At 40.1% G+C, this 23742-nt stretch overlaps 1 protein-coding gene across 5 annotated transcripts in view; it reads left to right on the top strand.

Moving 5' to 3' along the window:
* The window catches only part of ZBTB44 (zinc finger and BTB domain containing 44), a 70929-nt gene extending 54761 nt beyond the window's left edge, over positions 1-16168 (top strand). For 2 of the 5 annotated variants that reach the window (XM_060105659.1, XM_060105655.1), the window contains 4 exons: positions 2702-2786; positions 5226-5389; positions 6731-7031; positions 8803-16168. In XM_060105659.1, the coding sequence (XP_059961642.1) occupies positions 5374-5389; positions 6731-7031; positions 8803-9085 (600 nt within the window). In that variant the 5' untranslated portion in view covers positions 2702-2786; positions 5226-5373 and the 3' untranslated portion in view covers positions 9086-16168. The remainder of the gene's footprint in view (positions 1-2701; positions 2787-5225; positions 5390-6730; positions 7032-8802) is intronic. The other 3 variants (XM_060105657.1, XM_060105656.1, XM_060105658.1) reach the window with 3 other exon arrangements.
* The last annotated feature ends 7574 nt before the right edge of the window (positions 16169-23742 follow it).

Genomic DNA, 23742 nt, shown 5'->3' with positions numbered 1-23742 from the left:
CAATGCAGGGGACACAGGTTCGTGCCCCGGTCCGGGAGGATCCCACATGCCACGGAGTGGCTGGGCCCGTGAGCCATGGCCGCTGGACCTGTGCGTCCGGAGCCTGTGCTCCGCAACGGGAGAGGCCACAACAGTGAGAGGCCTGCATACCACAAAAAAAAAAAAACACGTTTAAGGATAGACTATAGGTAGAAGTGAAGTGAACACAGGTGGAAGGTTTAATACACACAAGAGAATGAAGATCAAAGAAAGGTAAACATGTGAACAGATGTGGACAAACATCGCTTATATGAAAGAGTAGGGGCTTTATCAAAAAAGTAAAACGTCAGGCAATAATTTGTAAATTGAAGAATGGGTGTGTATGGGAAATGAAGTTAAAATGTTCTAAGATCCTTCTGTTGTCCATGAGCAAGGAAAAGTTTTTAGACTTGGTTAAGTATGTGTCTAATTTCCAAAGCAACCAGTAAAGTGAATAGGAAAAGACTATAATTTCCAAACTAATAGAAAGGGGGAAATGGAATGATTATTATCATTTATATTCAACATGTTGATTCTAAAATGTAAAAAATGCGAAGGGCCAGGAATAGCCAAGATGTTCAGGGAGCAAATGAACAAGGTGAGAGGATTTGATCCACCTCAAATCAAGATTTATTATAAAGCTACAGTAACTAAAGTGTGGCATTCATGCAAGTACAGACAAGCAGAGGGAACTAGTAGGGAACCCAGAAACAGACCCATGCTTTTAGAGCACTGCAGAGCAGAGGAGAAGAGACAGACTTTCCAGTAACTGTGTTCCGTTACAAAATCAACTCCAGGTGTGTTAAAGAAAAGACCCAAGTGCCAAGGGCAAAACCTAGATCTTTCATAAGGTAATTTGAGATAGGGAAGGATTTTTAAAAACAAGCTCTGAAAGCCATAACCATAAAGGAAAAGACTGATCAATTCAATTAAAATATAAATTTTTTGGTCATCAAAAGAAAATGTAAAAAAACAAGCCATGTAATAGGGGAAAATATTTGTAACATCTTTTACCTACAAAGATTTTGTATCCGAAACATGAAAAGAACTCATGATAAAAAGAACAATTCAATAGCAAGACTTGACCAGGCATGTCACAGAAGAGGGGTTCAATAAATACATGAAGTTAAAAAAATACATATTCTATGACCAAGCAAGTCCATTCCTGATATAGATACCCTAGGAAAAAAAAAAGCACGTGTATGTGCATTGTTACTTGAATATATTCCCTAGCAGTCCAGTGGTTAGGGCTCTGCGCTTCCACTGCAGGGGGCATGCGTTCTCAATCCCTGGTTGGAAACGAAAAGAAAAAAAAAAATTCCCAGCAGTGTTGCTCATAGTAGCCTGAAACTGTCCATCAAGAGTGAATTGGATAGATGATGAATAATATCTAACTTCATTTACATGTAACAACATGGATAAGTCCACAATACTGAAGGAGAGAAGCAAGACATAAGAATACATACACTGTGACTCCTTTTATGTAAAGTTTAAACCAGACACCATTAAATGGTATGTACTCTTGCGTACTCTTCATGGTGAGGGCGTGATAGTAAATACTTTACACTTGACTTCTGTCCCAAGCTCACTTGCTCCACTCTGCCACTGGAGTGAAAGCAACCCTCGATGGTGCTCAGCTGTGTTGTAGCATAAAACAACGCCTAGTTTATGGAAACATGCATTTGAGGTAAAATTACTTTTTAAAAGGAAGGGGGAGGGGATTTCCTGGCAGTCCAGTGGTTAGGACTCTGCGCTTTCACTGCCGAGGGCGCGGGTTCGATCCTTGGTTGGGGGAAGATCCAGCAAGCAGAACAGCATAGGCAAAAACAAATGAAAATAAAAAATAAATAAAAGGAAGCAGGATAAGAAGAAAAGGAAAGAAATGATAACCATGAAAAGAGGCTGCTGATGGTTGCCTCCTGAAAGGAGGGGTTTGTGATCAGAGAAGGGTAATGGGGACTTTCAGGATGCTGCCAGGGTTTTAGGGGCTGTGAGGAGGTTTCACAGGTGTTCACCTTACAGCTGTCTTTCTCATTCTGTGTGGAAGTTGTGTGTACAACAAGTAAGTTGTATGTCACAATAAAATAAGTTTTAAAAAACAAAACTCGTCAATGCTTCCTTAAATGATTGTTACAACATTACTTAGTTTTATGTGAATTTTTGTTTAGTTTACATTTGAATTGCTCTTCTTTCTAAAATTTATATCAAAGAAATACTCTTGAAAGAATTTAAGTAGTGATATAACGCTGTTGTTTCACATGTGATTTTTTTAAATCACATAAACATTTAATTAAAATAAAAGTAGGGACTTAACCTGGTGGTCCAGTGGTTAAGAATCCGCCTTCCAATGCAGGGGATGTGGGTTCAATCCAGATCCCACTTGCCGCGGGGCAACTAAGCCCATGTGCCACAACTACTGAGCCCGTGCACCGCAACAAAAGATCCCGCACGTCGCAACGAAGACCCTGTGTGCCGCAACTAAGACCCGATGCAGCCAAATAATAAAATAAAATGTAAAAATTAAACAAAAGTAAAAAAGTTATGGAACACTCTACTTCTGACGAGTAATTCAGGGTATATACATCAGATAATCTGTTCAGAGGCTTGGAGACACAGCTTACAATTTATACCTTGGCTTTATTTATTACACCAGAGTGTTGACCGCTGTCTTTTTTATTCACAGGTTCAGTAGATGAAGGCGTCACTGAAGGGTTACCTACACTTCAGAGCACTTCTAGCACCAGCGCTCACGCAGATGATGATGACCGGTTAGTACTAACATAGTACATCGTTCTCTTGTAAGGGCTGTGCTTGTAACTCTAAATCCAGGCATTCTATCTGGGAATTATATAAAAGTTTATTGCGACCTCCCTTTAGTATATTTTTTAGTCATCAGGTAACCACATAAATTAGACAACTTATAGTACAGAGTTTTTTTTTTGGCATTTCCAAGACTTCCCAGCCCAGTTGCTTTAAACAGTATCTATATTAGGGGTTGGCAGGCTGTGGACCACAGGCCAATTCCAGCCACCACCTTTATTTGTAAATTAAGTTTTATTGGAACACAGACATGCCCATTTGTTTACATATTGTCTGTGGATGGCAGAGTTGAGTGGTTGAAACAGATCATGTGGTGTGCAAAGCCAAAAATAATTACATTTGACCTGCTACCAAAAAAGTTTATCAAACCCTTATCTATATACTCATGGTTCCCAAGTCATTATCTTCACATTGACCCTTCCTGCTTGATAATTTTCACATAGATGTAGCAGGGCCAAGACTTAATATATGGCCAAGACAGAACTCTAGCCTTTCCCTCCCCTCAGACCTGCTCCTCCAGTCCTCCTGTCTCGGTAAACAGCACCATCATCCCCCCAGTTTCCCAAGCATTGTCTCTGGGAATTATACTTGATCCTTCTTTCCCTCACCTCCCACCACCATATTTAATCTTTAAGCAAGTCCTGTCAGCTCTGCATCCATAATATACTTCTCCTCCTTCTCAGTCCACTTCCCCTCCAGCTCTGCTACTACCACCCCAGCCCAGGTCACCACCGTCTTTCGCCTTTACTACAGTAACCTTCAACTGGCCCCTGATTTCCTTCTCCCCTACTCTAGTCATTCTCCATGTAGCAGCCAGAATGATTTTGTTTTTTAAATTAAGTCAGATTATGTTGCTGTTCTAAGTAGCAGATTCTTAAAATTCTCCAGTAGATTCACACTTAAAATCTAAACTCCTCACTGTGCCTTTAAAGGCCTACCTGATGGGACTTCCTTCAGACCATACTCCTCCTTGCATACCATATCCAGCCACGCTGGCCTTCTTTCAGTTCCTAGAATATTTCTAGTCCATATTTGTTCTGGCTTTGGGGCCTGTCTGCCATTTTAGGGCCTTTACTCTGCCTGAAATGCTTTCTCCCCTAATTTCCACATTGCTCACTCTTTCCTGAATCTTCAGATCACTGTCTAAGTGTCAGTTCTCAAGGAAGATTTTCCTGACCACCAGTCTAAAGTAAAACAGCACCGATCGCTATTGGATCACTCTGTTTTAATTCTCTGTTCTGATCATTTTCTCGAGTGTTTATTGTCTGTCTCTGACCACTGAATATAGACTTCACTGAATTAACTCCTCCTCTTAGAGTCCGGGACAGACTTAAAAAGTATATTTGTTGAAAACTTGAAGGATTCAAAGAACTCAAACAAGGTTTATTGTTCTTGAACAGCTAAACCTGATAGAGCAGGTTATGAACCAGAGTCATTTGAATAAGTTAATGAAGGTGTAAACAAATGGAAATATGCCTAGATTCCTTAATTTCAAACATTAATGAGGTTGTCTGTTCTGTACTAGATACTGTGCTGAGTGGTGGGCATATTGAGATGAAACGTAATAACCCTTTACCCTCAAAGAGATCAAGCCAACTTTGGGGGAGGGGGAAGAGGTTAAAGACAGACAAGTAAGCAGATAATCATGAGTCATCTGCAGAGGGGTCTGTTGCTCTGCATAGGAGGGTACCTACCTAAACCACTGATGAATCAAAGAAGGCTTTCGGGAGGAGGAGGTAACTTCTTGGGTACATTTCATAAAACGGCTGGGCGTGTTATCTAGGCAGAAACGGTAGGCACGTGAAGGAAGTTAAATATATGAAAGCACAGCACTGAGAGAGAACTGTTAAGGAGGAACTGCCTGGTATGAGTTTGTTTGGGGAGTGTGACAAGAAATGAGGCTGGAAGAGTACACAGACCCAGGTCATGCGGAGTCTTGTCTGCCTTCACTCTGAAGATAACAGTGAACCATCCCAGGATTTTTACCAGGGGACTGATTTAATCAGAGATCACTGTGAAAACAGTGAGGATGGATTAAAGGGGTGTGGGGCTAAAGAGAAGGAGTTACTAATTCAGCCGTATATTGATGAGGGCCTGAATTAAAGCAGTAGTAGGAAGGAAAGTATTAGAGAGATTAAGGATACCTAAAGTAAAAATCGTTTATGATATGTGCTTGGTCATACGACCTTGCTTAACTTAAGATACTTGACATTCTGGACAATAACATTGTTTTTCCTATTGTTATAAATGAAACTTGTAATCTAACTTTTAAACTGCTTCAAAAAGTGTTAAAATGTTTTTTTGTTGTTGTTCATTTAAAGTTGTGCAGAAATGTTTATTGAACTTAAAAATCAGAGCCTGGTTGCCTTCTTTGGTCTGTTTTTTAGATTGGAAAATGTTCAGTATCCCTACCAACTCTACATTGCTCCTTCCACCAGCAGCACAGAACGGCCAAGTCCAAATGGTCCAGATAGACCTTTTCAGTGTCCAACATGTGGGGTGCGATTCACCCGTATTCAGAACCTGAAACAGCACATGCTCATCCACTCAGGTAATGTCATCATCCCTTTTGTGGCATAAATGAGCACTCCCAAACATTTTATTTTGAAATTCCACTTAAAAACAGTAAACAGATGCTTTTGAGTTAGAAAAAAGTTTATCTCTGGGAAGTCTAGTGAGAACAGATAAACATAAGTCCATTGCTGAATGGGTGCAGTGTCAGAAATGTATTTGCTTACAGGCATCAATATTCTCATTAAGACTTGGGTCGGGTGTAATATGTAAATGAAAAAGATATCAGATGCATGTGTGTATATATGTGAGGGAGAAAAGCACAAATACATACAGTAAAGCAAATGGGGTTAACAGGGTATATATTGGTGTTCTTTGTACTATTCTTGTAACTTCTCTAAATTTATAATTATCTCCAAATAAAAAGTTTTTTAAAATTCATAACAATAATTTAATTTTAATTCTACAATCCTAAATTTCTCTGTGCCCTGGTTAGTCAGCCTTGTAGTATTTTTTTGGTGTAAAAGAGATTTTGGATAAATGATGTGTAAAACATATTTGAAACTTAAGTGTTCACATAAAGGCAGTAAAATTCTTGTGGATAGAACACTGACCTCTGATAAGTAAGAAATCTTTACTGCTATTCTCAGCTGTATAACTATCTCACTTAGATAGGTCTAACAAACCCTGTGCTAACACTAATTCCCTATGACTTTGTTGAATCAACAGATGATGTTTTGAAGGGTTTTGAAATTTTATTTGCTAAAACTGTGATAATGAATTGGAAGAGACCATTAATATACTTCATATTTCATATATTAATTTCTACATATTTTTTCCATCACTATTACATTAAATACCCAAAAACTCAATCAAGTAGTAGTTCTATTGCAATCACTAATCATGTTCAGAGATGTTAGAATTTCCCTTTTTTCTTCTCATTTTTCTCTTGAGATAGGAAATGAAGAGTAGGTACTGATCATTTTCACATCTTCTCAATGTAAACCTCACTACTTTAATGAAATGAAGTAATCTTATGTGAAGATTTAGGCTCTGCTTAAATACTCTGGTTAAATTGTGTTTTGAAGTCTATAAAATACAAGATTTGGAAGCGTTCAAAAATCCGTTGGAGTATATATTACCTCGATTACCCCCACCCCATGGTGCCTTTCTTTCTCGCTTTCTTTTTTCAAGCACTAGTGACTTCTTAGATGTTCTGTACCCTTTCTGAGATACTGAGTTTGGAACTCATTTTTGCTGGTGATTTTTGTCTTTTCAGATTATCTCTTGCTACTGAATTACAGTTCAGAAGTCTGTGAGGTTTATGACATTTCCACTTATTTTGTTTTTAGATAATATTTTGTTTTGCTTTATTTTATAGGAATTAAACCATTTCAGTGTGACCGCTGTGGGAAAAAGTTCACCAGGGCTTACTCGCTAAAGATGCATCGCCTAAAGCATGAAGGTAAACGCTGTTTCCGGTGCCAGATATGTAGTGCCACTTTCACTTCCTTCGGGGAATATAAACACCACATGAGGGTTTCCCGGCACATTATCCGCAAGCCTCGGATTTACGAGTGCAAAACATGTGGCGCCATGTTCACCAACTCTGGAAATTTAATCGTGCACCTGAGGAGTCTGAACCATGAAGCGTCAGAGCTAGCAAACTACTTCCAGAGCAGGTGAGGTGCACAACAAAAACTGAACCAGGAAAACTGCTTTCTAAACTCTCTTTTCCTGCTTTTAGGGCAGCCTGCTGTGTTTTTTTTATCAGGTTGCCAGCTAATCAGTCACATTCCTTTTAAATTCCCACTATCCAATAATTCTCTGATCTCCTGATCTGATCAAATTTTGCTGATCCTTCTAAGTATAAACAATTTTCAATACATTTATAGTTGGCATTAGAAATCTTTTCCTACAGAAGTAGACTACTTATCAGCTTGTTTTGATTTTTTTGTGGGTTTTTGTTGTTGTTTTTTTAAATACAAGGTTAAAGTAATTCTGTAGTACATTTTAAAATAGACCTTATTGGAGAATTTACCGTGTCAGATGATATTTAGTGATAGTGGATTACTTCAGACTCTTTGGATGTTAATTAAATTCTTGACCACTTCTCTCTTTTTTCTTTAAATAATAAGAGAGAAACTTCTATACCAACTGTAATGGATATGATAATTTACATCAAATGAAGTTTTCCTTTTTTTCTTTCAGTTTAGAGCTCCATGCTTTTAATATAAAGAACTTATAATAGAGTTACCTTTCTGATTTATTGGGTATCCAAGGATCAGGTTCTAGTTCTGGCTCTGCCACTAACTAGTGTTATGATTTAACACGTCACTTTACAGATGAAGAAGCTTGAAACGTAGAGAAAGATAAAATGTAAGCTTTAAAGATGATTTCTAAGGTCTCCTCTAGATATAAAGTTCTGTTGTCTATTTTTAATACTTTATCAGAATTGTACATCTGTAGGAATTCTTAGTTTCTTATAAAATCAAATCTTAAATTTTTAACTGCCTTCATTTTTTAAATCTTATTTTTCAGTAAATTATTCCTGCATAGATTTTGTTTTCTCTTCAAGCCAGACATTTTGTTTAATGTAATCATTTCTAACTCTGGGTGTCTGGTTATCATGTCACTAAACCTAGATTATACATGACATAACAAACTTTGTTCAGGACTAAAATAGTGTCCCAGTTAACCACTCCTGTTTTCTGTGTCTTCCCTGTACTGAGCCCTCTATCCTCTACTCTTGTTTAACACCTGAAGACTTTTTAGAAAATATAACATAGGACATCTTAAATTGCTTTGCAGATGAGCAGACTTCAATTTTTTTTATTAATAGTGGACAAATTATAAAATAACCTTAAATATATTAGTTATTGACATTATAAAGTGTAATGAATTTTTTTTTGTTTAACTGTAAAGATTTAAATCAAGCATCTAAGTAGTTTTTTACATTTCTCTATATAGTAGATTATATAAAAGGTCACTTATGCCTGAGGATTTAGTTTCTTAACTAATTTATATCCAGGAAGTAATAAAAAGCTAGGTTTATATACCTTATAATTAGTGTATAATCCAAGAAAGGTTATGCATAAGTTATTCAAATGATCTTTGTTTAAATGAACATGCTATTTCCATCTGTTTTGTATACAAAAACTCTTCTGTATAGAACAAGTATGGCTGTTTAGGTGTCCAGTGTGACACTGAAGGTGATAATCTTATCTCTCTTGGTGGTAGGGAGAGTTGATATACTTTGGTTCTAATGGATGGTTTTGGTTTGTATATTTAGGAAAGTTTAGAAGTTGAAAATTCCTGAGTTCTAATCTTCATTCAAAAATTAGAGAAATGAAAAATCCCAATCTTGTTTTACAAATCAGGTCTTTGTATTGTGTCTTATTTATTACTGGCTTGAAAATTAACTCCCTGTTTCATCCTTTGCCTCTTACCTAGTGATTTCCTAGTACCGGACTACTTAAACCAGGAGCAAGAAGAGACCCTTGTTCAGTATGATCTTGGAGAACACAGTTTTGAAAACAACTCCTCTGTCCAGATGCCTGTAATTTCACAGGTCTCCTCGACCCAGAATTGTGAAAGCACTTTTCCCTTGGGGTCTCTTGGTGGGCTGACAGAAAAAGAGGAGGAAATGCCAGGGCAGCCAAAGACCAGTGCTTGTGCCGAGGCAACCAGAGAGGACCCCCCAAAATCAGAGCTGTCTTCTGTAACTATTGAGTAATTTCATGGTTTGGCTTCATTTTTGATTTTTGGAAAGTGCCTGTGCTTGGTCTTGTACATTTGAATTTAATTTAACTTCTTAAGCAAAAAAGGGTTTGGGAAAGAATTTCCCTTTTTACTTTGTAAGTTCTGCAACTGATGTTTTATTTTTCATGACTGAGAGATTGCTTCTGTAAGTGCACAGTAACATGGTGTTGAAATATAATAGAAACCTTGAGACTTAAGGAGAACCAGCTGACTTAAAGCTTGTATCAGTTTCCTCTTCCATTATCAGGAGTAGGCTAACAACAGATCATGAGGTCAAGAAGAAATCAGATGATTATTGACCTTCCTGAAATGAAAGCATACACCAGAAACATATTACTGAATGAATCTGGCAAATGGCCTGAATAGATGTTTACTCCTATACACAGGATGTTGTACAGTCTTTTGTAAAGCCTGTTGTTTTTGGAAGTATTTATGGTGAGCTTTCTTAAAAATTATTAGGGTATATACTTCTGAAATCCCACGTGTTTTGTGTTTTTTTTTTTTAAGCTTTGTCACTATAATTTTTCATGGTGAAAATTTGGTATTGGGATAGGTATTCCCTGTACCTTTATAGTACCACTCCTCCAAATAATCTTTCTTCTGTGAAAGAAGGCGAAGAACCACGGTTAAGGATAGTCAACTTGTGCATGAAATGACCAGGAACAGAGAATATAGTATGTGAATAGGAACTCTTTCATACTGCTTTTCTGGATAAAATTATTGTTTACCTGGTCTTTGAAAGTTAATGCCTGGCTAATTGGGTCATTGCCTAAATCAGTTTTCTCTTGCCTATACTTGGCATGATCCCATGAAAAGGAGATATACTGGAGATGTTCTATATTTTATACATAGGTTTGTGTATTGTTGAGGATGTTTTTATTCTGCTGTTTTGGACAAAATAAAGAATTCTCTGTTAAGGCTATATTCTTAACCCAACTGCAATTGTTTACAAAATACCCATATGACAGTGATAAATTGTCCTTATTCCAAAATATTTTAAGACATTGCCAAATGTCATATTAAAAGCAGTTAGGATAGTTTTTACACAATTAAGCAATAATGTAGAAGTAGAGGAGAGTCTATAAAATGATGATCTATGACTCAAATCTATCTGGGGAAAAAAAAGAATTGTTAAGACTAAAGAAAAACTAAAAACCTTAAATTAATGACTATTACCTCTTGCTGCTAAAAAAAGAAAAGAAAAGAAAAGAAAGATACTTCATGGTTTATAGTTGAAATATATATGATACTCTAGACTGGAATATACATTTTTACTTGGTGCCATTAAAGCATCACTGACCTTGATCCTAAATATTCATGAGTCCATGAACAATGATCTTTTGAGTAACTCTTTTTTTCTATGTATATACCCAAAGTTTAATAATTATGAAAACACCTGATTAGGTTAGAAAAAGAAAATACAGTTTCTTATTCAAAACACAAGATCTCAGTTTTGTCTGGGTGCTAGTCGTTAATAATAAAATTTTTCTAAGTTATAGTGATTTGTTTCATTTTTTTTTTAATTGGCTAATTCTATAACTTCTTTTATCCCCTACAAATGTAAAGGAAGGGAAAGTGAACTCATTGAAGATTTTTTTTAAGCTAATGTTCTTTCTGTCTGTTTGAATATTCTGCTATTTTTAACTTGTTTCCAGGTCCTTTTCTCACTCATGAACTTGTTGTTTCCTCTTTGCTCCCAAACATAGGTATAGTACCTTCAGGAAAATCAACATACACAGATTATGATGGCCTTCCATTATTTATGCTTCTTTACTAATAGGTTGAATTACTTTCTTCAACAGACTGTGATACTAATAGCGGTACTGCTGTGTCTCAACTGGAAAGGTCAGGAATTTTTATTTTTAATGTAATATAGATTCTTTGGAAACTGTTATGCCTACCAGTAGATAAATCTCAAAAGTTAATTTTAAAATCTTAATGGAGAAAACAAAGAATCGGTAAAATTATGACCAGGAGTCATTGTTGCCCTCAGTTCTAAGAGTTATTTTTTTAAAAGAAGAAGAAGGAAGGAAGAAAAGGAGGAAAGAAATAGGGTTAATGAGAAGAAATATATCAGAGCCATTTGGAAATTTGTTGGTTGAAAGTGTTTTAGCACACCCCCTGTCCTGAGAATTTTGTATTAAGAGAGTCCTACACAGTTTTGGCAGCTCTGAGGTGTTCTGTGTTCTCAAAATGTAGGATTACCACCATGACTGGCTATTTTTTCCCAAATGGAAACTTTAGATTTTCACTGATAATTACAAATTATACAGATTTCCAAGTTTTATGAAACATTTGAATCTACTGTGAAAATGCCGATTGTTGGTTGTCTGCTCCCCAAATCGTATCAATACAGGTAACTAACTAGTACTTAACATGTGATATAAACAGAGTCCTTTTTTTTCTATTTCAGTGAGGCTCTACATTTTTCTTGATACACAGTTTAAGGATACTTAGCTTATGGATCTGTTTTAGGAAACTAAGCTATGAGGGATAATTGTATATAGTGCTATTTAGATTTATTTAAAATTCCTCTAAGAGAAGGATGCCTGGATGTATAATTTTTACCAGAATATATGGAAAACATTGCAGAGAGATGAAAGCCAGTTATATTATCTCATCCATTAGAAATTACCAGTATAACTAAACATAAAAAAAATTCCAGTTTAGAATACTTTAGCATAGCTATCTTTCTGAAAGGCCCAAGGGTGGGTAACTTTGTTAAAGGGCTTGAATTTTAGGATGCAAGATAAATTGCCTTTTTAAACCAAGTATTTTATATAAGAAAAGCATTTATTTTTCATTTTAAAGCTACCAAATAGGTATGATATACATACTTTAGAAATGAGCAAAGATGTTTGTTGTGATACTGGATATTACAGCTCCTGCAGTCATTCTTTCCATTTTTAAGGGTGTATTCTAACAGTGGAAGCATCTAGCATGTCAGTGATTGTACTAATTCAGAAACAAAAGCATTAATACTTGTTTTCATTTTTTTGAATTTTAAGTTCGAGAAAGGGATACAGATGGAGGTTATCACCCACAAATGTATTTAAATGGATATTTCTTACTTTGAATTTAAAGTAACCTTCTTAATTTTCATTTTAAATAATTAGTTATATATTTAGTTACATTGCCAGTTTTTAAAGTTCTCACTTTCAGTGAGGCAAAAGTGTACTAAAATGTTTAAATAGCTTCATTCATTCTTACATTTTAACATTTCAGCAACCATTCTGGCTTACAGAACTTACATTCTGGTTCCATGTTATGACACATGCCCTTTGGTTTTAAAAAAAAAAACCTTCCATTTTGTTAAAATATGTTACCAAGTGGAATGAACCAGCCAGCACATCTAATATACTTATCATTGGTAACTCTGTTACCGTCTGACTACTGAGCCAATCTCTCCGGATGTGTAAATGGTTCCCTGGGAGCCTTTGGAAGTTGTATTAAGTCTTCTCGGTCTTATATTTTATCTCTTATTATTTTTTATTCTCATACTTAATCTAAATAGAGATGAGTTATCTAGCTTAGTGGCTTTTATTTTGAAGATTCTCAGATCATGGTTTAGTTTCTTTTAGTTTTGTAGCCCCTGAGAAGTACATTACTTTATAAGGTAATGGCAGTTTGTACTAGTATACCACATGGAGAGAATTATTCTTATTACTTGATGAATGAACAGTCCTAAAATTATAATATTGTACCTGAAAGGGCTTTTGAGATTTAAGGAATTGATGAAGAGAATTAGAAACTTTTGTGTGGCACTTACTCTATTTTCACCCATCTAGAAAATGTGAAGCTCTGGAGTATACAACTAAGTGAGGGAGAATAGTTTTCTAGTTATTAATATTAATTGGGAGGGAAAAAACTAGTAAAGTTCACATCTGGAAGCGACCCAAAGTTGCTAAAAGGTAGTAAATGTGGTTTTCAGTGTAAGTTATTGACGTAAGATGATTTATTTATAATATATTTAGATTTTGAAAGTTACTGAGAGAAGCATGTATACAAACATGATTTTCTTTTCTAAATCAGTGGTACAGAATGGGGGGTGCTCCATTACATTAACTATGTCTATGAGGAATATTTATAGCTAAGCATACTCCTCCAGGCTTTAGGCTCAAATCGTCAGAATTTAAGTTATTCCGTATTTTGCCTATACCCTTTTTTATCTTTCAGTGTCATTTTTGCTTGACAACATGTTGGTGACCATAGGGTATTTTTATTTGGAAGGTCCTCAGCAAGACTAATTTGCCAAAAGCAATAATGGTTCACATTAACAATGAAGTAGAGTTGAACCAATTTCCAGGTTCAACTAAGGAGCAGACAGTTTATGGGTATTTCATTTTTAGATTATAAATATGTTGAGATTTATTAATGGGGAGTTAAGCCTATGTCAGATTATGGGATGAAGACTCTTAGTGACATCATAGTTGTACTTTTTTTTTTTAACTTCATACTTGACACAGTTAGATATTTCTACTACATCATAGTGATTATATTTTTATGATTAAAAAAAAGTAATAGCTCCATATCTTTACAAATAGTCTCTGCAGAGATGTCAGGCGATGATGTTACTGGCCTCTCAATTTGGCACTATCCAAAAATTGAGACTGCCTTCAAGTGTATATGCTACTTCTTCAAGTTATATAGCTTCAAGTTATATAGCTCCCTCTGCTTAGGGGCCAGGCCAGTTCCAACTAATACCAAGGTTTTTATGTACATAATAGTTTTCGAAGAATTTAAGGGTTCAGACCATTGGTTGAAAACAAAAAACTTTTTTAAAAAATTTTTTAAAGACTTAAAATTTTTAAATTTCAGTTTGAAGTGCCTGGTTTATAAAATCTGATTCTTTGATGATTGCCTTTCTCTTGTAAACTGACTGATTTTGCTGAGTAAACCTAAAGCCCTAGGCTCAGTTGTAATGATTTATTGATAAAATTGCTGCTTGATGGTTTGAGGGCCTACAGTGTCATGACTTTTATTAAATTGTCCCTGTTTTCCCAAATACCGGTCTAACCATATCCAGATTTCATTATTCAATTAAACAGGTTTAAAAATCATCCTGTAAACGAATGTTCAGGTTACCAAAGTACATCATCTGCTGAGGAAGGATCAATCTTCCCTACATTAAGAGGAGCCGTCATCTCCTCTAAACACATGCTGTTTCCTTGGTATTAGTGGAGGCTGTGTTCATTTAAAGATGGGAAGCCTTTCATGCAGCCCCTAGAAACACCTGCTTTTTCTAGAAAGAACCTTTTCTATGATTAGGTTATAATTGTGTTTTCTCTAAGAGCTTTCTTTTATTTCAGTTATCAGTTTTCAAGTTGACAAATGCTATGTAAAGTCTCTCATACTGAGAGTGGTCCATTAAATTACTGAAAGTTAACGCTGCTGTTCATCTTTCAGGTAACTGAAATGAATGCCATCGGGTGATCAGGAGTAAGATCATAAACTTTATTCATTTTCTTCCTTATACAAAGTGATGGCTTCTAATGCTTATATTTCAAGATATTTTTTAAAAAGACAACAGTCTCTTGTAGAGTAAAATTTGATTTCAATCCAGGTCCCAATAATATATTTGATTTTTCTCTTGTTGCTGGTGCTTCCTGTTGCATCAGATAGAGATTGCCTGCCTCTTTGTAGGGCACCCTTGTGGCACCTTATGTCCAATTGGAAGATAGTATATGGCTTGTTTGTGCCTCTGCTATCTTTTCAAAAGCCATTTTATAAAAATCCTAGGTAGCCTATTTTAATATTTAAATATATATATTTGTGAGAGATACTTTTAGAACAGACCTTTTTTTTTTACTTTAAATTTCCTGTATTCCCATTTTTAAGAGTAAATGTAAACTTTCCAGGATTTGAACTTGTCTTTTTCCACAGCAGCATAATGAAAAAGTTGATTTGAGACAATAGACCATAATTCAGTGATAGAAGAAATTAATGTCTGATTAAAGGAAACAGATGTGAAGGGAAAAAAATTGTTTTAGTTTCTGTAATTTTGTATTTGCTGCTACAGTAGCTCAATATTTTACAGAGCTAACATATAAATCTGGCTCCATTCAAAAACTGGAGTACTTTCTAGTACAACCAGCCTAGGAGGAAGGTGTGTATGTACCACAGTCTTCCAGATGGGTGACTGGCGGTCCTGTTTAGCTAATGAATGCATGCTTTAAAATTCGCCTATAGCCCAACATCAAGGAAGTTTGGGAGAAACGTTTATCTTGCTAGTTACGGCATTATGATTCTTTTTGGGCAGTGGCATTTGGTGAAACCCTTGGGGGAGGGAAGGTGATGCTGGGGAAGAAATGTGAATTAAATTATGTGGAAGGGTGTTGTCATGTCTTCTACCCTCTCCTAGAACCAGTACAACTTTCTTACCTGTGACAGGCCCAAGTTCACCAGCTTTGTATCCAGTTATCATCTCCTTCAAGTTTGGCTTTACTTGGTTACAGTGGCCATAGCTAAGTTATTTGGCATGTTTGACTTTCAACAGTAACAAAAATGGTTTTGGATTTTGTTTTATTTCCTAAAAATGTATACAGTGTCAGAACTTCACATTTTATATACTAGTATCTGGCTATTAGTACTTTACAGGAACCATAGTTCTTGGTGACTACATACATATATATATTTTTGTGACTTTTTTGTATACTAAGTGCCGTTTCAATGTTACAATCATTTTTAGAGTTACTGTAATCACTGTGAATATCATGTTTTTTCAAATATGTTCTGAGCCTATAGTGTTTGCTTTGTGAATATGTGTATCGTATATATTCTGTATAGTTACATTGTACTGAAATATTAGCTTGTTTGATATAAGGAAAGTATGTATTGAGTACTTTTTGCTAGCCTGGTTGGTTAGTCTTTTTTTAAAAGGTTTAAACTTTTTAAAAAACAAAAACAAAAACTTTAAACCAGCCTTTATTACATGGTCACAAATAACGTTGCAGTTAGAAGGGATGGGCAGGGAAAAAAATAGTTTTAAGTGTCTTTGAATAGAAACATAAGACTAAGGTTTGTTTGGTTCCCCCCCCCACCCTGACCCTTCATTAAAATATCTTATTAATGCTTTATGGAGTAAAACTTCCTGCTGTTGTTATTTACTGTTGGCTGGAAGGAAGAATTGGTGGTGCTGATCGAGGTCAAGTGGATAAGAAAAGTCATGAGACTAAGGCGCGCCTTAAGTAAGCATCCATTGAGTTTGTACAGACTAGAGAGTGTTCTGCGTGGCAGCACACACATCAGCTTCCTGGGCAGGTAAGAAAAGAGCTGAAAGGGCAAGGAGTCCATGAACACCATCCCTAAAACGGAAAAGAATATAAAGGAGGCTAGTTGGAGAAAGTCATCAGATCCTGGAGCTGTTGAGCCACGTATCTTGTGCAGAGCTGCTTTCCTGAGTGGTGGGTTATGTCTTGAGAAGTTGCCTTGAATCTTTCTGAGGCTATACTTTATTGATTAGAGACCTCTTGGGATATTTCAATAATACCTTACAACCAAGGAGTAGAGAATGGTACTTACTGGGGGAAGGCAGCTCATTGCCTAGGTGATGAGCCTTGTGAGAGCCTGAAGGAAGGGCATTCTAACTACAGATGCACCTTGCTGTGGATTTTGACAATAAGTGGTCTCTAGAGTGAGAGCAACAGCCAAAGGAGATTGTGCACTGACCCCAAGCTGCCAGCTTCACTTAAGTTCAGGGAGGAAAAGGGCAAATTTTTAAGAAGCATTTTCTGTCATTCAGTGAGTGTGTTGAGTGTTTTTAACAGTGGTTTACCAAACCATTCAAGGCTGGCAAACTGTGTTGGGGTCCTCAGTAGCTACCTCAGCCACAGGTGATCCATATAAATGCAGAACGTAGAATTTTAAGTACTTGTGCTTTACAGTTTGATTTGCATATGAATAACAGGCCAGAAAAATTCCTTTCAGAGAATGATACTAAAGGTAGTAAAGGAAGATGTGTGTCTGTCTCCTCGATGCATGGCACTGGGGATACACAGTTGGGGCATTCTCTTCTGAACAGAATATTTGTTCTAAGTACTAAACTGAGAGATCTGCAAATGTACTAAGAGTTTAAATGGGGGGAACTTGCTCATAAACGTCAAATCCCAAAATGTAATGTAATTCATTTTTCACATGGGTAAACTTTTATACAGATGGGAGAACTAAGATGGGGCATAGTCAATCCAGAAAGAACTTCCTCATCAGCAAAATGATGAGAACTAGGGTTTGAACAGCCGTGGGGACGAAGGGAAGGCTGTTTTACTGTTGTTAAACTCTTGATTTGTTTACTTGAATTCTTGTACCAAAAATACTTGAAATTTTTATACCCACCCATTTTATAGATAAGCAAACAAGTCACTGCAGAGGCTAGGGGCAGAGTTGTCTTTAGAGTCATTTTGTGGGGCGCCTCTGTACAGTCCCACACCCTTCTTTCTATTGTTGCCTACTTTTTTCCCACAGCTAACATTTCTGGGGGCCTTTGGCTGGACTCTGAAAGACTGAATAAGTGAATGAGTGTGTCTCATTGACCAGAGAACCTGAAAAGTTAGACAGGCTTAGCAACATACACATACACACACTCAGTAAAGGGCCAGCTGCAAATGAATGACCTCTGATGATCCTTGCCATCTGGAGACGCTCTGTTGGGAAAGTTGCTTTAGAACATAAGAAGAGAAGATCACAACCAAATAGAATTCCACTAGTCCACCTTAATCTAGGGGCCGAGGCCGATGTGCCCTCTTTGGCCGTTCAGGCAGCAGTGGTACGTGTGGTAGGACCTGTGTGCGTGTGCGTGATAACTTTTGTCCAGAAACAGAATTCTCCGTTGAATGCAAATGAGTCTACCTACAGGATGAGTACAAATTCCTCCTCAGTGTGTTTTACAGTTTGTAAAATGCTAGCACTGTGAGCGATTTGGGTTTCAAAAACCCAGTGACATAAGAACAAATGTATGACCCACACAGATAGGGCCCTTCCTACCCATTATAAAAAGGCATTAGATCCGCCCTGAAATCCCTAGGCACCCACAGGGCTGCAACCCGCGAAGTCTTGAGTTGATACAGCTCTCGGCTCTCCCAGACCCAGCGATAGGAAGAAAAACCTGGACCTCTGACCCTGCCAGTCCTAGCATTGCGATTCTTTGGGGCTCTAGCATTTGGGGAGACCCTGGAGGGAGGGTAACGCTGGCAGAAAATGTGAGTTCGCTTATGCAGATGGGTGTTTCTGTCTTTTGTGCCAGGGCCTAGTTCTAAAGGAGAGTCAAGTTAACTTATTCTTCTGATGTAAAACAATTACAGGTGACCTTGTGGTAAATATGTGAGCTGGTCACGTGCTTTTCTTTGCGTGCTTTTACCTAAATATCACCTCTGGATTATGTTTCCCACCCCTGTTGGTAGTATTTTCTGTCATTTTCTCCATCCCTGCTGCTGCTACTTAATTCAAGCCTTTGTTGTTTCTGGCCTAGAAACAAAAACAGCCCTCTCTCCAGTCCGGCCCCCTCTGGTCTATCCTCTCCGTTTCTGCTGGGTCATGTTTTAACCGGGCCACTGCCCTGCTTAAAGTCCGCCTCCCTCTCCCTGGGAAATCCATCCCGGCCTGCTGTGCTTGGCTAGTTGTAGTTGGACTTTCACTACAAAGGTCAGGCTTCACCTCCTCTCGGAACCTGCCACTCAGTCCCCACTCCCGTCTACCTCCAGTTTTGGGGTGAAGGTCCCTCATGTCTATTTCCCTAGCAGATTTTGTTTAGCTACACCAAACCACGTCTCAGTCACACTGTCTTGTAAAGCTACCTCCTGGGGCAGGTATGAGAATGGAATGATTATATGTAAAAGGCTTAGAACAGCAAGCACCTAGTATAGAGTAGCCACTTAATAAGTCTTGCCTAGTATAACTAGTGTGTCTCCCTCACCTGATTTATTTCTTGACATCAGGGACTGTGTCTTCTATTTGTATATTGGCTGTAGTGCCAGGCACATAGTAGAACTCAAAAAAATGTTGAATGAGTAATTGAATGTTGCCAGGAAATGGTCATAAGCTCACTTTACCAGAAGGCTCAGAGGTACTCCCCAGGGAACTTCAGGACAGAACACCAAGATACATGGTACCTGACAGTTTGCCTCAACTCCCACTTCAAGTCTAACCCTCAGAGCAACTGCCATCAGCCTGGCCGCAATTTCTCCAAATTGTTCTCTGAAACATTGGTGCTGCCATTTCCCTCCCTTTAGTCCGGTTTACTCATCCGTCAAGTCCATACCTAAGTTTCACTTCTTAAAGAAGCGTTCCCAGAGCCTCCCATGCGGGGCTGGGACTTCCTATTAGGTTCACAGGCACCCTGTGCTTTTATTACAGTGGTAATTGGTTATTTAAAAGCAGTTGGACTAAACTGTCCAAATGGATTAAGTTCCATTAGGACGGGGCCATACCTGTCTCTTGTACCAAGGTGTCCCCAGGCCTGGGGTTGACTGAATGAAGTCTCTGACCTTAGGAGCTTATGGTTTCTGAAGTAAAGACTTACAGAAATAAAACGAATATAGAAATAACTGAGTGCCATGAGGGAAACAGCAAGGCACGTCCTCTGCCAATTTGGAGGGAGAGACCTGGCTGGAGGGATCAGGGAGGCTACGTGGAGGAGGAACATTTGAGCTGGAATTTCCTTGTAAAGAGGTCTAGAAATTTGTACTGGCAGAAATGGGGGTGGCACGGCACGTAGGAAACAACACTGAGCACAAGAGGTGGAATGTCCAGGGAGTGAAAGTGGTTTGATTCGCTGAGTTACAGCATCCCTGAAAAGAGAAAATGGGAGAAAATGTTAGAAAGCAGACGGGAACCAGATCAGAGGAGGCCTTTAGGAGCTTGAACTGAATTTGTGAGGAAATAGAAAAGCATCACACATTTTGAGGTAGAGGGACAACTAAATCAGAGCTTTTGCTCTAGAAAGATTAAGAACAAGCATGAAGTAGATTAGAGGGAAGGCGTACAGACTGAACTGCCATCACTGAGGAATTACTTAAGTAGTTCAGGGAAGAGCCCAGAGGAAGGTGCCCTGAGTGGCACTGGAGCAGGGGTCTGGGGAAGGGTTTGGTGGCACGTGGGGCTGGGATCTTAAGCATGTCTAGTCTCTGAACAGTGGACAATATCAGCTCTATTTCAGGCCCTCCAAGTGCTATTTACTTGACGTCAGATTCTTAAGGGAACTCCCTTTGTTTTTGAGGGGGAACTCTGTGTCCTAGACAAAAATAGAGAAAGAGTTAGGCAGAGTTCTGAGCCAGGTTCCAGAGCTGAGCGCAGAGTTAGGGTGAGGAGAGGTTTAGGAATAGTCGTGCAAGGACGTTACTTAGCTGGGTGGCCCTTTCCTAGCAGAGCCTGGCTTCTACTAAACCAGGTTGGTGGGGTTGAAAGTTCCAAAGACGTTTCTCACGTCCTGCTTCGCTCTGCTTCTTACATTCCTTCTACTTTCCTTCAACAGACACTGAGTGTCTGCCACACGAGACACTTCCAGGCACTGCAAGCACAGCATGGAACGGAACAACAGAAACCTTGCCCTCGTGGGGTTCATCATCTGGGTGGAGGGGAAGGGGTTTGGCCAACACTGAAGATAAAGTGTGGGGGTGGGTAGGGGAGCAGTTTGATGGCCAAGGTGAGAGAATGGCCAGTAAGCCAGGTCCAAGCAGGTGAGGGTCCACAAGGTCAAGGGCGCTACCAGGCGCGTTCAGGAGGGAGGCCGGGCTCCCCACCCACTTCTCTGTGGGAAGAAGCCAGAGCAGAACAGGACGTGCCCGGAGATTAAAAAGGGACATAGACTGAGCGTGGAGGATGGAGGAACTTTGTTTCCACGTGTAACGTCTTTTCCTGGACAAACTCAGAGGAAGTCTATTTCCCCAACACAGGCCAAGGAGCAGGTGGCTCTAAGTTAGAAACTGAGCTTAAAGGCCAGATACCGGCAGCAGCTGTAGATTTTTTAACTTTTTAACGCAGCTCGTTTTATGTATCCAGATTTTTGGCTTCTAAGTTCAAGGTGCCGTTTGAGACTTCTGCGTGTATCAAATACCCAGACGCATCCTTTCCTACAGGGGGACTGACTCTCACAGTCTCCTATGTACCCGGAGCCCAGAGATGAGGTGTAGGCTGCCAGCGTGTAATCTCCATTGACGCAGGAAACATCAAGTGGCTTTTGGAAGACGGTTGCTCTTCCCCCCAAGAACCTCCTGACGTGTGAGGAGATAGGCATAACTGCCCTGGAAAGTTTTATCAAGTGCCTTTTGAAGAGGTACCGCAAGGAAGGCCTAGGGGAAGGATGAGATTCAAACGGGGGAACGTGCACATGCATGGAAAAGCCAAGCACCGAGTCATCCAGTCCTGCCCAGCACGTGCCAGGTACATCCACGCATAATTTCTACCCAGAACTGGGGTTCCACAGCTCCCGCGGCCTCCCACGTACGACCGTGTGATACCTGTGAGAATTCAGATCCACTGTCCAACACGGCAGGGCCTTCCATGTCCCAGGAGAGAGGGACTGGTACAGATTAGCTTTGGGGAAGTCCTAGCTTTGCCTTGCACGTTTTAAGTGCCACAAAACACGGATGTATACACGCATACATACAAACACACACGAAAAGTAGGGGCAAGGGAAGAAGGGAGGCGTCCGTTTCAGTCAGGGTCCATCTGCAGTTCTGGTCTCCCCATGTCAGGAGTCCTGCCCGCCCAGCACCTCCTCCCCGGGGCTGCTACCAGGCCCGCCCTCTGGGGGCCCTGGGCCTGCAGCCCCGAAACAATGGGACCAGAAGCTCTTTCGTGCCCCACCCCTCGCTGTCAGCAACAGCTGCCATTCCAGAGCCAAACAATTGGAGCCCTTTATTTGCCTCTCTTGACAGGCACCAGGTGTAAAAGGTTTTCCCCCAGTTTGCTGAATCCCTTCCCACCTGGACTGTCTCTCAGTCACTGGGGTTTTTTTGTTTGGTTTTAATTTTTTGGCCACGCCGAGTGGCATGCAGGATCTTAGTCCCCCCGCCAGGGTTCGAACCCACACCCACCATAATGGAAGCACGGAGTCTTAAGCACTGGACCGCCAGGGAAGTCCCTCAGTCAGTGGTTTACCCCAGCTCTCGTGTGCGTCAGTGGATGTTCCGGCTCCCCTCCCACTGTAAAGTGTAGGTTGGAGGGGTGAGCAGAGCCAAGAGCAAAGGAAAAACCCAGCAGTTCGTTCTGCCCAGCAACCGCCAGGCTCCAGTGGGAACCAGATGCCTCCTCGAGGCTCAGCCCACAGCACGGCCCTCAGCGCCCGGGTGCCTGCGCCTCGGACTGGGGCGGGGGGTGGGGTGGGGATGGGGGCTCTCCCTGCTTCTCCACACGTCACTCCAAGTACGTTACATAAGAAGCATAATCTGTTTTCAGTGTAGACATGGAAGGTTGGTCCTTGCTTCCCAGAAGTTACCCATAACCAAGTCCCATGAGTCATAAGTAGAAAATAGAAGGGGTTCCCTAATCCCAAGGAGGATGAGAAGCATGTGGGGAGGTCAGGGCTGAATGTAATTCAGACTCAGTCCAAGATACTGTTAATCTAGGGTGACAGGAACATGTGGTAACAAATATGCTTAAGACCTTTCCAGGGCCAAAACCTCACCTTTTAGTAGCTGCGCCTTGGTGAGGTTTTCATGAAACCCTCAGCTCTGCCGCCTACCTTTTTTTTTTTTTTTTTTTTTTTGAGGTACGCAGGCCTCTCACTGTTGTGGCCTCTCCCGTTGCGGAGCACAGGTTCCGGACACGCAGGCTCAGCGGCCATGGGTCACGGGCCCAGCCGCTCCGCAGCATGTGGGATCCTCCCGGACCGGGGCACGAACCCATGTCCCCTGCATCGGCAGGCGGACTCTCAACCACTGCCCCACCAGGGAAGCCCCAGCCTGCCTTTTGAAGGTTCTTTCCCTCCTGTGACTGATGCACAGGACAGGAGCGTGTGTGGGCTCGTGAGCCGCTTACCTTCCCGGCCTCGCTTTCCTCCTGCCCACCCCCATGCCCGAGCCTGGCATGGGCCTGGCACACGGTGAGAGGTCAGTCAGTGAGGAGGGACGAATACACATCCTGGAAATGGGTCCATAATAATGGCAGTCTGGCCTGCCACAGATGAAAAACAGGTGTAACACGAACCTCAACACACCTCCTACCTCTCACTTTAACTCTCAGTGATGGAGGAACACCTGATTATGAGCTGCTTGTGAGGGGTGATGGAGAAACACCTGATTATGAGCTGCTCGTGGGCGGAGTGAAGCTCTTCATTAGCTTCCCTAGTCCTTGATGTGAGCACGACTGAGAGGCTAGAAAATGGCATCAGTGAGGAAAGCCGGACGGGGATCAGTGTTGTCCTTGGAGACGTGGAACGTTTCCAGATACGTTAAGTGGGAGGAAATCCACACTCTGGAAAAGGCGACCCGAGGAGCTTCTGGGGGCCCTCTATCCCTCCCCCCCACCCCAAGAAGAGAGGAAAGAGGACGCTCAGTCCCCCTGGCAGTGCCCATGACGCCCGAGTCCCTGGGCCTCCCATAAACCTGCTCCAGCCTAGGAGTCTGCCAAGGACTCCCGCGTGATGCCAGCCCTGAACGCGCTCCAGCGTCACGTAAGCGAGCTCTGCTGCACTCTCGG

The sequence above is a fragment of the Mesoplodon densirostris genome, chromosome 7, assembly GCF_025265405.1.
Source record: "Mesoplodon densirostris isolate mMesDen1 chromosome 7, mMesDen1 primary haplotype, whole genome shotgun sequence".
Lineage (NCBI taxonomy): Eukaryota > Metazoa > Chordata > Mammalia > Artiodactyla > Ziphiidae > Mesoplodon > Mesoplodon densirostris.
The sequence above is the reverse complement of the archived record's forward strand: the minus strand, read 5'-3'. Positions and strand labels throughout refer to the sequence as shown.